Below are 14,281 nucleotides of genomic sequence, written 5' to 3' on the forward strand. Positions count from 1 at the left end.
GCCGCGGGCGAGGAGGATGTGGCCCGGTGGAGGGGGGGGAACGGAGCCCCCCGGTGCCGCCCGGGGGGAGGCGGCTCCTCTGCGGTCCCCCCCGTTTCGTTTCTCCTCCTCCCGGCTCTCCCGTCCCTCGGCGCTGCGCAGCCGGCGGAGCGCTGCTTCCCTCTAGCGGCACCGGGGGCTGCTGGGCCGGGGAGCCGCTCGGTAAAGCGGCCAGACCCCGCCGGTGGCTGTGCGGCCCTGACACCGCTCCACCACGGACCCGCCCGCCCGCCCGGGCCCCGCTGCCCCTGCCCGGGCGGTGCCGTGCAAGCGGGGAGCGGGCACAGCCGGGCCCGGGCCCCGCAGGACTACAGGACTACAGCTCCCGGCAGGCCCCGGGGCAGCGGGAGGACGAGGCCAATAGAAAGCGGCTTTACTCAGCCAGCGTGCCGCCGCCGGGCTCGCCGGGAGTTGTGTGCCGCTCCGCAGCAGGCAGCGCGGCGGTGAACTACATGTCCCAGAACACCGTGGGGAAGGGCAGGCCAATGAGGAGCGTGCGTCTTGGCGCTGCGCGCAGGCGCGCCGGGGCGGGTGGCCGCGGATTCATGTGGAGGTCAGGGGCGCCGCGGGAGGGGAGCGGGACGGGCCAGGACGGGCGGGCGCGGTAGGTCCGGGATCGGGGATGGGAAGCGGCAGCCGGGACCGGCGATGGAGCGGAGAGCGGGGGCCGAGCTGCGGCGGGAGCGGAGCCTCGGCTGTCGGGCGGCTGCCCTGGGGGCGTGAGGCCTGGAAGGGAGGCGGCGGGCCGGGCTCGGAGCGGGTGCGGGGGTGCGCTGTGGGACCTGCTCCGCGGTGAGGGTGCGAGACCCCCGTGGGTTTTGCAGGAGGGAGCTGCTAAAGGAAAGGCCGGACCCGGAGGCGTGAGATGGCCGCGAAGGTGTTTGAGAGCCTGGGGAAGCTCGGCCTGGGGCTGGCCGTTGTAGGAGGAGTGGTGAACTCGGCGCTGTACAACGGTGAGTGCGGGAGGCTGAGAGCTTCCAGGTGGCTTGTACCTTTGGGTTTGGTCGGTGTGGGAGGCACCGTGTGCCTTCACTGCTGATGGCAGCAGGGGGACACAGCTGTGGAGCCTTGCTGGGCTGTTTTATGCCCTGTGCATTGCACAAGCGGGATTGCAAGCTGTTGGCTCACTTGGGAGCAGACTGCGAGGCCAGGAGCCGTGGCTGCGTCTTCTGGCCTTGTTGCTCCAAACAATGGCATTAACGTCACGGCAGCAAAAGGCTTTGACTTCCCCAACAGACCATTTCCACAGGGGTGGTTTCGGTACCAACGTGGCTCTTGTCTTCTCCAGTTGATGCAGGCCACAGAGCTGTCATCTTCGACCGATTCCGCGGGGTCCAGGACGTGGTGGTAGGAGAAGGCACCCACTTCCTCATCCCCTGGGTGCAGAAACCCATCATCTTCGACTGCCGCTCCCGGCCCCGAAACATTCCCGTGATCACGGGCAGCAAAGGTGAGCGCTTGCTTTGGTTTGGTTTTTTCTGGATGTGGAGATCCCAGATCCAGTTGGACACAGTCAGGAATGGTTTGAGCTGTGGTTTTAGTTCCAGAACAGACTGGACCATTCCTTTGGTCCTGTCAGTCATCCCTTTAACCATAAAGTCCTTGTCTTTCCAGTAGGGCAGTAGTTCCCTGTGTCGCCAAACTGCAGTTTGAATCTTGTCTGGGATGGGGATTTGGATCCCAGGGTGCAAAGGGCAGTAAAAATAACCTGTTTCTTTCTTGTTTAGTCAACCTGGAGAGGACAGACATCTCCTGTCCCTGTGCTTTGCCACTCACCTCGTGCCTCTCCTCCCACAGACCTTCAGAACGTGAACATCACATTGCGTATCCTGTTCAGACCAGTGACTGCCCAGTTACCCCGCATCTTCACCAGTATTGGAGAGGACTACGACGAGCGTGTGCTGCCCTCAATCACAACTGAAATCCTCAAGTCTGTTGTGGTAAGGACAGGCTCTGTTGCTCATCTTTCTTCCCTCAGCAGCTGGAGCACAGAATACGTTGTGCTCTGGAATAAGGCTTCTCCTTCCACTCCCAAGGCTCTCAGAGGCCATCCAGAAAAGCTTACACTTAAGCTCCCAGTCATTGAGTCCTTTGCTTCCAATCCATGGGCAGCTCAATGTCTTGGAACTTTGGGAGAGGAGCTCTGCAGCTCATGGTGCAAAGGCAGGCAGGACACAGAGAATCTGTCACTTCTGGGAGCTTCCTTCTCACTGTTCATCCCGATTTCAGGCTCGCTTTGATGCTGGAGAATTGATCACTCAGAGAGAGTTGGTCTCAAGGCAAGTGAGTGAGGACCTCACGGAGAGAGCAGCAACCTTTGGGCTCATTCTGGATGATGTGTCCTTGGTAAGAGTGCTGCCTTTTCGGTTTTTCTCCTTGGAGTCTGCCCAGATAAGAGCAGTGGAGAAAAGAGAGGAGGGGGCTGGGAGTTTGGACACACGGACTATGTCTGTCTGCCTGCAGTTGCATGGGATGTGGTGGTTACAGCTCAAAGCAGTACCTCTGCTTTTGTCACTGGCCTTCTGTGACCTTGAGCAAGCCCTTGAAGGCTCCTCTGTGCTGGCTCATTGTCAGGCTCCACTGCTGCAAGGCTTTTGTAGTTCAAATGAGGAAAAAATGCTTCTGGGGGTGATAGATCAGCTGCTCCCCAAGCACCTTGAGATACAGTGAGGAAGTGCCAGGCTTGAGGAGGTACTGAAAATACCTGCTTCTGATAGTGTCCTTTTCCTACAAAGTATTTGGTTTTCTCCTGACTATTCAAGGGGGGAGCTCTCCCTGTCTCCCTAGAAGCTTTGTAAATGAATTGTGTTGTAATCTGGCTTGTACTTGCCCCTCTCCCTTTGTTCTTGGACCTCTCTCAAAAGCCTGCTTGGAGGACAGGGGTATTATAGGCAGTCTTTGCAGGAAGACTTTGTTTCTCAAAAATGTAAGTTTTGACTCTGAGTTTCTGGTGCTGTCTCCTGAGCACACTCCTGAAGGAGATCCACCTTTCCCCTGTCCCATCCCAGGAGCCTGCAGCTATCCTAACTACCCAGGCTGAGCACAGTGGGGCATAATGGAGCAGGAAAGGGCTCTTTAAAGGCTCCTGGCTCTCCACCCCCATCCCAGTTCCACTGATGCACCCTGGGAGCTGTGTGGGTCGCAGCAGCACTGCTGTATGCTGTCAGCGGTGTGACCTTTGCTTGCTTTGTGCCCTGCAGACTCACCTGACCTTTGGCAAGGAGTTCACAGAGGCTGTGGAGATGAAGCAAGTGGCTCAGCAAGAAGCAGAGAGAGCAAGATTCATTGTGGAAAAGGTACCTTGTCCTTCTGAGAAACTTGCTAAAGGTTCCTGGTATCTCCTTCCCACTCCAGGTTGCAGTGAACAACTGACAGGGCCAGCTGAATGCTGAAATCACTTGGTGCTGTAATGCTGATGCGGTTCTCAGCTCTGACTTGTGATTATCGGATAGATAAAGCCTAAGGTTGGGTTTGGGGGTCATCTTTTTCTTCTTACTGGGGTGCTGAACAGAAATGTCTGCATGGAGCCAGGAGGAAATGGCACTCGGGAGGGAGTGTCAGTTAGAAATGGGGTTCAAGGCTGAGATCTGCATCCCACATGATCCCAGTGTTTGGGAATTTTGTGAGGCTAGTCAAAGCCTTGTGTGGTGTTGATATCATTGGCACGGAGGCCTGTGTCCTAGGGGTGTTACTGACCACAGGAGATGCACGAGCACATGATCCCAGATCAACCCAAGATCTCAGTGAGCATCCACAGAAACAATTTGGTGTTCAAGTGTTAAAGTCCCCTGGCCCAACACGTGCCTGTGGGGATTGCAAGAACCTGCAGCCAACACCCCATGCAATAAGATGCATGTAATCTGTCAAGATGATTAAACAGCAGAAGTGTTTATTTGACCTGGGTTTAACTGCACTGGTGAAGTTCTCCAATCTTTCAGAGTTTTCCACCAGGAGTGTCCTTTGGTGGGTTAATGTTCCATGAGGTTAAAACTGATAAGGCAATTTCAAGATGATTTTTCAACTTTTTTTTTTTCCACAGTAGGCAGAAAAAGAGTCTTAACAGAATACAGCTTTAAAATAACCCCATCTGTCTTGAGGGAAAAGAACAGGAGGGAGGTGAAACGGGAATTCCTATTTTAAACATGGCAGTAGCATCTTCCTTCTCTTTGCTCTTGTTTTCTCTGTTGGTTATTCCCTGTCCTGTCTGATTCCAGGCTGAGCAGCAGAAGAAAGCGGCTGTGATCTCTGCGGAGGGAGACTCCAAAGCAGCTGAGCTCATTGCCAACTCGCTGGCCACTGCAGGCGATGGCTTGATCGAGCTGCGCAAGCTGGAGGCCGCTGAGGACATCGCCTACCAGCTCTCACGGTCCCGCAACATCACGTACCTGCCCTCTGGACAGTCTGTGCTCCTCCAGCTGCCACAGTGAGCCCAGGCACCTCTGCCTCCCAGATCAGCCCTTTCCAAAAGAGTCTGTGCACTTTCCTCATTGGTAGAAAGAGAGGAAATGAAAATTCAACCCATTTTGAATTCTTAATCAAATAAAACCGCCCGCTCTTGAGAACAGACCTGCATTCCTCCCCTCTACGGTCAGAGCAGTGGCTTTGGCCTTTAAGCTAGGTTTGAGAATTGCCCCTTTCCAGGCAGTTTGAGCAACAGGAGCAGAGTTTCATCTGTTCACTCCTGGAGCAAAGCAGTAGCCCAGGTGACTCCCTGACCCCAAGAGTGCTCTATCCATCAGGTTTCACAGCGATGCTTCAGTGCCTTCAGGCTGGCTTAGCTGGGGTTGTTACAGACTTGCAGGTCCTGGACTATGGGACAGGGATGCCCAGGGCTCACTCTTCAGTCAAGCCAGTCTGTTTTCAGGTGTCAGCTGAGTGTAAGAGGACATCTCAGCTGTCAGGGCAGTGGCTCTGCCTGTGTGAACCATAGCACTGATAGCTGGAGGCACAGGTAGAGCGGCTTGTGGCTTGGGGTGAGAATAGCAAGAGATTTGCTTTATGTAGTGGATGGATTTCAGGCACAGAGGAGAAGATGCTTCCTCTGCAGGAAATGCTTCTCAGGCACATGCTGGACATCACTTCTCCCCCTGCTGCTGCACTCTGATCTGTTTGCTGCTGCTTGCTCTGTTGTGCAGCATTGGTTCTTTCATCAAGGTCAGTTGGCCTATTGCAAATGGCACCTGGGACAAAGAGGGGATGACTCGGTGCTCTGTGGCTCAGGCAGTCAGAGGTGGGCAGAATTCTCTGTTACATCAATGCTCTTTTTATGTAGGGAACCTGAATTGTGAGGAGGATGTGATGGGTGAGATTGTATAACCAGCCTTCAATAAATGTCACAGTCCCAACTGTAGTCATGTGTGGTGCTGGGGTTTTTTTGCTGTCACAGAAGAATGAAGGTTGGGTCAGTAGAGCAAGAACTTCGTGCTTGTGCTATTGTGTGGATATGCCACTTAGCACAGGGCAATAGGTCTTGTTCCTGACAACTTAAAGCTTGAAACATGATTCTTAGGCTGAATTCCTGCAGCAAGGCTGAGAGTATCTTGAGGTTATTGCAAGGGCTTTTAACTGTTTTCCATGCACTGTTCAGGCTGTTGTTTACTGCATGTGCATCTTCCAGGGTGCTCTTTTGATGAAACACCATGCTGTTGGAAAGAAAACGGGGGTGTATTGTACCAGATACAGCCTACAGTGCTTCATGTGTGTCAGCAGCTACTCCTATCCTGTAAACAGGGTGCTTGTACAATGCCTGTTATCCCTGAGGAATGGGATCTCTGGTGGGTGTCATCGCTGCCCTGAGGGTAAGCCCTTGGGAAAGCTGCTGGGAATGGTGGGCTTGTTTCCTCATCTTACAGCCACTTGGAGTCCTTGCCCTTGGAGAGACTCCTGTGCTCTTTGTGCTGGGCAGGGTCTGTGCTTGCAGTGATGAGGTGCCTGAGCTTGCAAAATATTTTAAGCAGCTGAGCAGTCAGGTCCATAACTCCCAAATAACTTCCAGACCTCTCCCCCCTCCAGTGCTCTTGTTCTTTATTCCTCTGGTTTACCACTTCAGACACTTCTAAGGAAGCTTCCACTTTCCTCCCAAGGCTCCTTTTAAAGCCCCCTTAGTGTTTCCTGTGCCAGGTGCTGGGTTCAGAGCAGAATGCCTGAAATCCCTTCTCAGCTTCTGTGGTTCTGCATCCCTTCTCCCTCCAGTCCTGCATTTTCAGTGGAGTGTGGAGTGTTTCCTGCCACTTTTGCTCTTAGCCTCTGGAGGAGGGGCTCCAGCAGTGGTCCCTGGGTCTGATTAATCACCATTTCCTTTGCCTTTGGATGTAATTCTTTTCACAAATGCTCCCTAGCTGTTAACTGCTCCTTTTACCTTGGCTCTGCCTCACTTAATGCCTAAAGTTGCCATCAACTTCAGACTTCAAAGCTGCTCTTGAACCTGTGGCTGGCTGGGGGTGTGCTCACTGAACCCCTTGTTTATATTGTGTTTACAGCTGCTCTTCAGCCTTGGTGGAGACCATCTCCAGATGGGAGCAGTGACCCAAAAACCAGGATGTGGTTTAGTGCACAGGGATACTGGGTGAGGAAACAGCCACTTGCTGGCTGGATGCTGCTCTGAGTTGTGCAGCAGTGAGCAAGCATTGCCTGGCATCCTCTGCCAGACTCCTCAGGTGCTGGCAGGCTCCTTGATGTAAGAACAAACCAAGAAGTTGAGCTTGTGCGGCCAGGGCCGGACTGGAGAGTCAAAGGCTGGATCCTGCTTCCTAGAGCAGCAGCTGGGAGGTGTGAGCAGGGTGTGTGCCCTCGCTCTCAGCACTCTGCTTGTCAGGGCAATAGACAGAGCTTTGGGCTTGGGTAACACGCAGGTAGCTGCCCTGGCTGCTTCCACAAACAGGGTGTTCCCACCCTCACTGGCGTTTCCAACCTTGTTGCTCTTAACTCAGTACCAAGAAGTTGCTGGTGAAAGTGGAGCACGGCCTGGGGTGGAGAATCGAGAGAGGGTCAAGGCATGCGGCTTTGCACTGGGGGAAGAGAGGTGAGGGATGGAAGCTGCAGCTTTGCTGCCAACCGTGACAGACGGCGTTAGCGAGCACGGATGCTTGCCAAGAGGTTACCCCTTCAAGAGGCAAGACAAATCCAAGCGGAGGAGCCGCAGGGGCCGCAGCCCGGCTGCTCTCCCACCAGATGGCAGCAGCAATTGTGCTGCTGCACCGGAGAAGCTGCGGGACCAAAGGGTGCCCTCAGCATCCCGGGGGCTGGGGAGTGGGGAGGTCACCCTGCCCCGGGCAGAGGGCGCAAGGAGTGGAGGTGGACGAGGGCTAACACAATAGCACAGTCTCAGGGCGAGGAGGAAACAGCGCAAGCTGGTACAAGAGGGGAAGAGGGTTCAGTCCCTGTGTCAGGCTGTCTTGGTAAACCTCCGCTGCACCTTTCACTGCTGGGTACCTCCAGCCCCAGGTTTTAACTTCCCCCAGCCTAAGGCAGCACACTGAAAGATGCAAACTCTCTTTCTGCGCATGGTCCCGGGTGGCTTGGCTTTGCAGCCTGACTCCCTGCAGCCCTGTTCCTCCTTTCCCCAGGCCATCTTTAGTTTATTACTAATTCAGTGTGGATAGGAACAACAGAAATGTCTAGGCATGACTTCAGAAGTGTAACGTGGTTTAGCTTGATGTTTGAAAACAGCATTGAGTCTTTGGGTCCAGAATGTTAGCATGATGAATTCATACTGGAGCTATGTTGGTAAAAGCTTGGCAATTTTTAATCTGAAGCCCTGTAATTCTGTGGTTCCAGGGTGATTAGAGTATTTCTCTGAATACAGCCCAAAAACTAAGCTACAGGGACCAGGTTTGGGGCAAAGTCTGCTGGTCATGGGCAACATAAATCTGCTGGGGCAATTGAAGGGCTCTGTGTGATGGGGAGTGCAGCCCTCTGTTGCCAGAATGCATCTCTTGCTTGAGACCAAGGAGCAGCAGTTCACTGCCACTTAACAAGGTGGAATCTCCCTGCCCATCGCTCTGCATTGGCTGCAAACCTCCAGCGAGGTCTGAGTTTAGGGTTTTCTTCCTGGGAGACTTTGCCTTACTTCTTCCCTTTGTGCTAGTGGAAGAGCTGAGCTCGGCACCAGCCTGCTGGCCACATTCACACCAGCCAAACAAGCTTTGTTCCTGATAAACAAACAGGAAACTGCCTGATTTCCTCTGTGTGCTCACCCTCTCTTGTGCTTGCTCCCTATTTAATAGATAACCAGCCTACCTGACTTGTGAAGAGGAGACCAAAAGCAGCCACGTGGACGGGAGCAGTTGGAATTTGCAGCATGGCTGTTGCACTGAAATGGGCATCTCTGCCCTGACAGTCATGGATGCACAGGAGCTGAAACACTCCAGGCAAGGTTGCACCCCGAGTTTGTGATAATCTGTACCCTGCAGCAAGCTGGCAGCATGGCTGAAAGTGGTTAGAGCCAAGGGATAGGGAGGAGTTTCCTTATTGCTTCCTTTGTGCTGTTTATATCTGAGTGGATCTAGTGCTTCTGTCCTGAAACACAGAGGATGTGGCGGGGTGTGCAGGGGGAAAAGGCACTTGTGGAAGAGGGTAGGAAATGATGTCTTTAACCAGGCTGGAGCTCAGCTCAGCTGGGAGATGGGGGACAATTCGTAAGGCCAAATTTGGTCTAATTATTCCTTGCCTGGCACTAGGCAGCACTGGGGCTGATCTATTCCTCATATGCCTGTTTCCCATCAGCAGGACTGAGCTGACTTCAGGCCAGCAAGTCCTGACTTACTTACACTGCTGTAGTTCTCAGAGGTAGGTCAGGTTTACTGAAGGATGATTTGATGCTTTGGGCTTTGGTTTTCTACTTGGTGAAGGGGGAGAAGATTGTCACAGATAGGTATCAGGGGCAATGGTATGGGACATGAAGTCCATCCTAGCTAGTGGATGCAGAACAAACTGTCAGAGAACGGGATGCATCTGATGTCTTTAGAGAAATGCCCACCCATAGCCAGGCTGGGTTCACTTTGCCCACCCACAGAAAGCTGTAAAATCTACAGGGAAAGGGCCTGGTGGAACAGGCACCCAGTTCTTGCTGAACACAGAAAGAAAGGCTAGAGACACCAGGAAGCTCCCATGGGAGGCCGAGTTCAACTGCTACTGTAACCACAGTGTTTGGGGTTCCTCATACTGGATCCACACATGATGCAGATTTGGACTGAGTCAGAGCCCATCAGTGAATTATCCTTGATCTCTGAGAAGCCAAAGCTGTGCATGAGCATGGGAAACTGTCCTAGATCGAGCTGCAGGAGGGCAGTGCACAAGATGGAGACAGTGGAAGATGCCAGTTGCAAGATGTGTTTGTGCCCCCATGCTGGTAGGGGCAGGAAGGGCAGGAGAAGGCTGGAAAGAGTGTGTGCAGGATGCCTCTGAGCAGCAGGTTAAAAGCACTCAACAGAGGCAAGAACAGGAAGGAAGCAGGGGTTAAGCCTGAACAAGGTGAGTCTATCCCAGAGCCCTTAATTCAAACATGATTTCATGGGTAGAAATCTTGCAGTGCCCCTTCTGCAAAGCTGGTAAATACAGCTCTGTTTCTCTGTTGCTTACAGCATCTTCCTCCTAAGCACAGCTTTTCAAACCCAGAGGGAAGTTTCTACCTAAACAGCTAGGCTGGAAGATTGGGTGTGAACAGCAGGACTCCACTTCAACCAGTTTGCTCCTCACCAGCCAAGGTACATGGACCCTACTCAAATTGCTTTGGTACAGGCTGATGCTGATCACAGCAGAGGTGCTCTAACACAGGAACAGAAATGTTTCTAACAACCTGCTGGGGCAATGCATCCATTTAACAATTACCTCCCCTCTCCAAACTTTAGAACTTCATGTAGCCAGTCTGCTGGGGAAACCACCTGAGATCACAGTGTAACAAACACCAAAGCTGATTAAACAGACAACAGAAGAGTAAAACCCCAACTCTGCCAGTTTCTCTCCCTTCCAACCTGCCCTTGTTGAGCTGCCATACCCCAGAATCTGTGTCTTCCTTAGGAAAAATAAAAGAGAGGCAGAAAACCAAGGCTACCCAAAGAGAACTCTTTATTATTATTTTGTGGTATGATTTTTATGCAGAGGCCAACAGCTCTGACAGTACAGGTCATGTTACCCTGCCCCCAGTACCCCAAAGCAAGTTAGTAACCAGCAAGTGCATCTGCCAGGCTTTTCTGTGTCACGCAAGGCTGTTAACTGTTGCCCTGCCCAGGCTGAGCTCAAGCCCTGAATGCAGGAAGCCCTGTAAAACCATGTTGAACCCAGCTGGCCATGCTGGCTCCCTGATCTGCCCCTCAGCTTGCAGGGGAGGCAGAGTTAAAGCCACTGGTATTGCAGTTCTGCTTCTCAGGTGCTTACCGCATGTCAACTCTGCCTGTACCCTGCTGCTCCAAAGGTCTAATCCTCCTCACAAGGAGATGCTGGTGGGTGTTAGCTGTATTATTTAGAGGCAGTTTATCTTTAATTGTGGCCTTACACTCAACTAGCAAAGGAGAAGGGAGAATGAGAACAGGAATTTCCTCTGCTTGAACTTCTACTTTTCTCTGATATAGCCCAGCACCTCTGTGCTCAGTGGTGGTGGTTCCCTCAGACAGCACAGGGCTTCCTGTGACAAGAGCTAGCAGGAAAAACGCTTTGTTTTCCTTTTGCTTCCTTTCCCATTGCTTGAGAGGATTCTGAATCCTGCAGGACATATCTGGATACCTAAAGAGTAAAGCATTAATGTGAGAGTCAACTGGTTGGGTTGCAGCCCTGATCAGCAAAGTGTCAGCACCCTGTCTGTGCCTCAGTTTCTCTTCTCCCCCTTGGCTTGTTTTCTCAGTGGGGCAGGGCCTGGTTTTTGCAGGGTCCCTGAGCAGCACTGAGCTCCAAGGACCTTCCCCCCCTTGGGGAAGGAGAAAGAGTCCCAATCCCAACTGCATTCCCGGAAGTGTCAAGTCAGGCCCAGTTCAGGCTGTTTCCAAACCAGAACTGTTAGGATGGAGGCCTTGGCAAAATACCAAGCACATGGAAAAGGGCTAGTGCTGTTCCACTTGGCCCTCCTTAGTGGCAGCCCTGTCACCAGCACCAACGAACCACCAAGAGCCACCTCACCATGAGAGGAAGTAGGTAGGACAGCAGAAAAGCAGCCCATATCCCTGTTGGCTGTGGGAAGAAAGAACTGCCTGCTGAGTTTCCAAAGAAATGATCACAGCAGGAGTGTGGATGAAGTAGAGAAGATTTACCCATGGCTGCCCTGGGAAAGCCAAGAGCTCTCGGAAACTGGGCCGCATCTCTCAGCAGCACAGCTCCCAGGGAACTGCAGGCCCTGGGCTGGGCAGGCAGTGCTCCTACTAGAGGGTTGCAGCCCTAGTTTGATGCCTGAAAGCAATAGGAAATAACCAGAGCAGATAGCTCAGGGATTGCCCAGGAAAACGCAGCTTTGCAAACCCAAGAAGCCTGCCCACACCACAGGAAAATTAACAGCTGATAAAAGTAGGAGTTCACCACTGATTTTTCTCCTTCCCACACTGTTCTGCAGCTGCTGCTAGTGGTTATCCCCACCACAGAGCTCACTGCATCTCAACAATACTCTTATTTAAGTTTGCTTTCTCAGCAAGTCTAGAACAAGTCTAGGAGAAAAACCCAGCTGGGTAACGCTGCGTTCTGCTGTGTCTGTGGCCCATGGCCTAGCAAGTTCTCATACTTTCATTGTACTTTTCACCCTGAAATGTCCTAAGCTGCTTAGCAGAAAAAAGCCCTCTTTTCCAGGGAGGGACAATGTCACCTACTGCTGTATTGCTGCTGCTTCTGGAGTGAGCTGCAAAGAGCTGTTTGCTGAGACCCTGCAGCAGTTTAGGGAGGAAATTAAGATCTCTATCACCCGCCCCTGGCACCACATGCAATCAGGAGGACACGCGAGGACATTTCCCACACTGGTTATAGGGAGAAGGGAAATGCCAGAAAGAGGGGGCAGAGGAGCCACAGCACCACACTGTGCTGGGGATGAGCTGCAGAGAGTTGCCTTTAAAAGTCAGACACCAGTGTGAAGGGAAAGGAGAGATGACAGCAAGGAAATGAGAGGGCTGATAAGGATCTGTGGCTGTGAGGCAGGTGTGTGCTAAGGAGCAGCTCGTGCAAGCAGAGATGTGGAGCTGTTGCTGCATTCTGGTTGTTTCCCTTTACCTGCCTGACATGTCTTTTCATGTCAAAAGCTACATCAAAGAGAGGGATGTAAATAGCTGAACAGGCTTCCTTGTGGGAACAGGGCTGAGTGCCACAGCCAGCCCCTCAGCTGGATCTCTCCCTGGGAGCACCATGAGGAGCTGTCACCTTCCATTAGCTAAGCACCTAGGGAAGAAAGTATATTACATGCGGGAGCCAAACTAAGCAGTGATGCTGGGGAGAGTCACTTGCCTCTGCAGCTCTCTCTTCCCTAGGCCACCACTGATGCTGACGGACACAAGCAGGGCCACAAAAGCAGCACCACATCCCCTGACATCCTCTCTCTATTTTTCTCAAGAAGCTGCATTGCACAAGGGTGCTGGGCTACGCCAGAGCAGTGTCCATGCTCTCAAAGCCCAGGCTCTCCCGTGGTACCCCCTCCCTCTCCAACTACACACAGGTCACAGCAGAGCTCAGAACAGCCCAGAGGCTGCTCTGCACTGGGGAAGCTTGTTACAGCTCCCATGGGACTGGCAGAGTAAAGCACACCCTGCCCTGTGCCCCCACGGCAGGGGCTGGAGCAAGGAAGAAAACTGGCAGCATTGTTCTGATCCCACCATGGGGCTTCCCCAGCCTACTCTGCCCCTTTTATTTGACTGTGAACTTCAACTCTGAAAACCCCAATCCCTGCTCTGCACAAGGAGCTCAAATCTCAGGTTTTATGTTCAATAACCAAGAGTGGGTCAAACACACTGGCATGTAACATTTCATATATCGGGGTGAGGGTTAGAGATGTTATGCACAACCTCAAATCAAGTGCCCTATGCTAAGGGGGCATTTGCAGCAAACAAAGCAGATAAGGAAAGAGATCACAGGTAGGGAAGAGACTGTAGACTACAGGATTTAAAACTACAGCAGGGACACAAGTCAGAGAGGGGGCAAGAGGAAGCCAAAGCTACAGGGCACAAGAGATTCCTGAAATCCCTGGGAAGCAGCTAACAGTAGCAAAGTGGTGCCCTTCCCCCTTTTCCTGTTTCTGCTACTCTGGCTTATTCTTTTCCTGCAGCCAAACCCAAACCCAAACCACAGCAGTGCTCTTCCCTCCTACACAGCGCTCAACAGTGGTTTCCAAGGCTATGGATGAGGCTTCGCGGCTTCCTCGGGGAGGTGGTACCACTCAAGATGCTGTGCCAGCCGGAAAACGGCAGCCCCACGTCCTTTTGTGAGCCCCATACCGGCTGCCAACCAGCAAACCCCATTTAGGTTGTATTTGCTTCTTGTCACACCTCCCTCACACACCAGGCCCGGGCCCTGCAGGTGGGTGAGAGCAAGAAACCACAGGCCGAGTTAAGTAGTTATTAGTACTTGAAGGGGAGAGGAAGATTGGAACAAGTGGGAGCTGGGGTTTGGCACAACAACAAAAGCAACCGACTCCTCCGGCTACCGTAAACCCGGCAGCGCCTCCGCGATAAGGCTCGTTCGGGTTCTTACCTGCTCCCGCGGGGCAGCTCCGGCAGCCTGCGCGACACCGGCCCTTTCCCCGCGCCTCCCGTCCTGAGGCGCCACGCACGTCCCTCGCTAAGGACGGGAGCGCCGAGCCCGGCGCGGTCGCGGCTCCCACGGCGGCCGGTGCAGGGCTGGGCTCGGAGGCCTCACCGGGGCGAGGGGAGGCGCGGGCCGGGCCGGCCGCAGCGCGCTGCAATTAGGGCGGCCCTAATTACCTCAGCGCAGCTAACGGTCGGCGCCTCACCTGAGCCCCGCGCATGCGCACCCCCCCCCCACCTCACCTGCGGCCGCGGAGGTGAGCAGCGGGGAGGTGGGAGCGAGGCAAAGCCTGACTGCGCATGCGCCGGCGCGCTCCCCTCAGCCTCTGGGTGCCCCCCCCCCCCCCCTCCCCGCCCCGCGCGCCCCAACCCCCCCCCCCCCCCCCTCCCTCCCGGCGCGCTCCCGGTCCCGCGCGCGTGCGCGCGGCGGAGTCGCGAGACTGACGGCGGCCACGTAGCGCTGCGGCGGCGGCGGCGGCGGCGGCGGCGGAGGAGGAGGAGGAGGAGGGGAGCGGGAGCGGGAGCCGCGGCCCCGGCGG

At 53.9% G+C, this 14,281-nt stretch overlaps 1 protein-coding gene and 1 long non-coding RNA gene across 3 annotated transcripts; both read left to right on the forward strand.

Annotated features, from left to right (window-relative positions):
• The first annotated feature begins 504 nt into the window (after nt 1–504).
• Nucleotides 505–5,389, forward strand: PHB1 (prohibitin 1). 2 transcript variants are annotated; one of them, XM_062632711.1, is made up of 7 exons: nt 505–592; nt 864–992; nt 1,328–1,489; nt 1,837–1,979; nt 2,269–2,385; nt 3,240–3,335; nt 4,254–5,389. In XM_062632711.1, the coding sequence occupies exons 2-7, from the start codon at nt 905–907 to the stop codon at nt 4,464–4,466; spliced, it is 819 nt and encodes a 272-aa protein (XP_062488695.1). In that variant the 5' UTR covers nt 505–592; nt 864–904; the 3' UTR covers nt 4,467–5,389. The 2 variants fall into 2 exon arrangements, with proteins under 2 accessions (XP_062488695.1, XP_062488696.1); XM_062632712.1 differs by lacking the exon at nt 505–592 and adding an exon at nt 714–736.
• A 3,056-nt stretch (nt 5,390–8,445) lies between these two features.
• LOC134170920 (uncharacterized) lies at nt 8,446–10,084 on the forward strand. The gene is made up of 2 exons (XR_009967411.1): nt 8,446–9,510; nt 9,621–10,084. It is a non-coding gene; the product is annotated as an uncharacterized LOC134170920 (long non-coding RNA).
• Nucleotides 10,085–14,281: the final 4,197 nt, after the last annotated feature.

Source organism: Pezoporus occidentalis, unplaced genomic scaffold (assembly GCF_034315485.1).
Source record: "Pezoporus occidentalis ecotype Australia unplaced genomic scaffold, CSIRO_AGI_Poc_V1 ctg394, whole genome shotgun sequence".
Lineage (NCBI taxonomy): Eukaryota > Metazoa > Chordata > Aves > Psittaciformes > Psittacidae > Pezoporus > Pezoporus occidentalis.

What these genes read in the sequence shown, in the direction of transcription:
- PHB1 (XM_062632711.1), top strand. Translation starts at nt 905, where the DNA reads ATGGCCGCGAAGGTGTTTGAGAGCCTGGGGAAGCTCGGCCTGGGGCTG. An exon ending in CGTGATCACGGGCAGCAAAG is followed by an intron (nt 1,490 to 1,836) that starts GTGAGCGCTTGC and finishes CTCCTCCCACAG; the next exon opens with ACCTTCAGAACGTGAACATC. An exon ending in TTCTGGATGATGTGTCCTTG is followed by an intron (nt 2,386 to 3,239) that starts GTAAGAGTGCTG and finishes TGTGCCCTGCAG; the next exon opens with ACTCACCTGACCTTTGGCAA.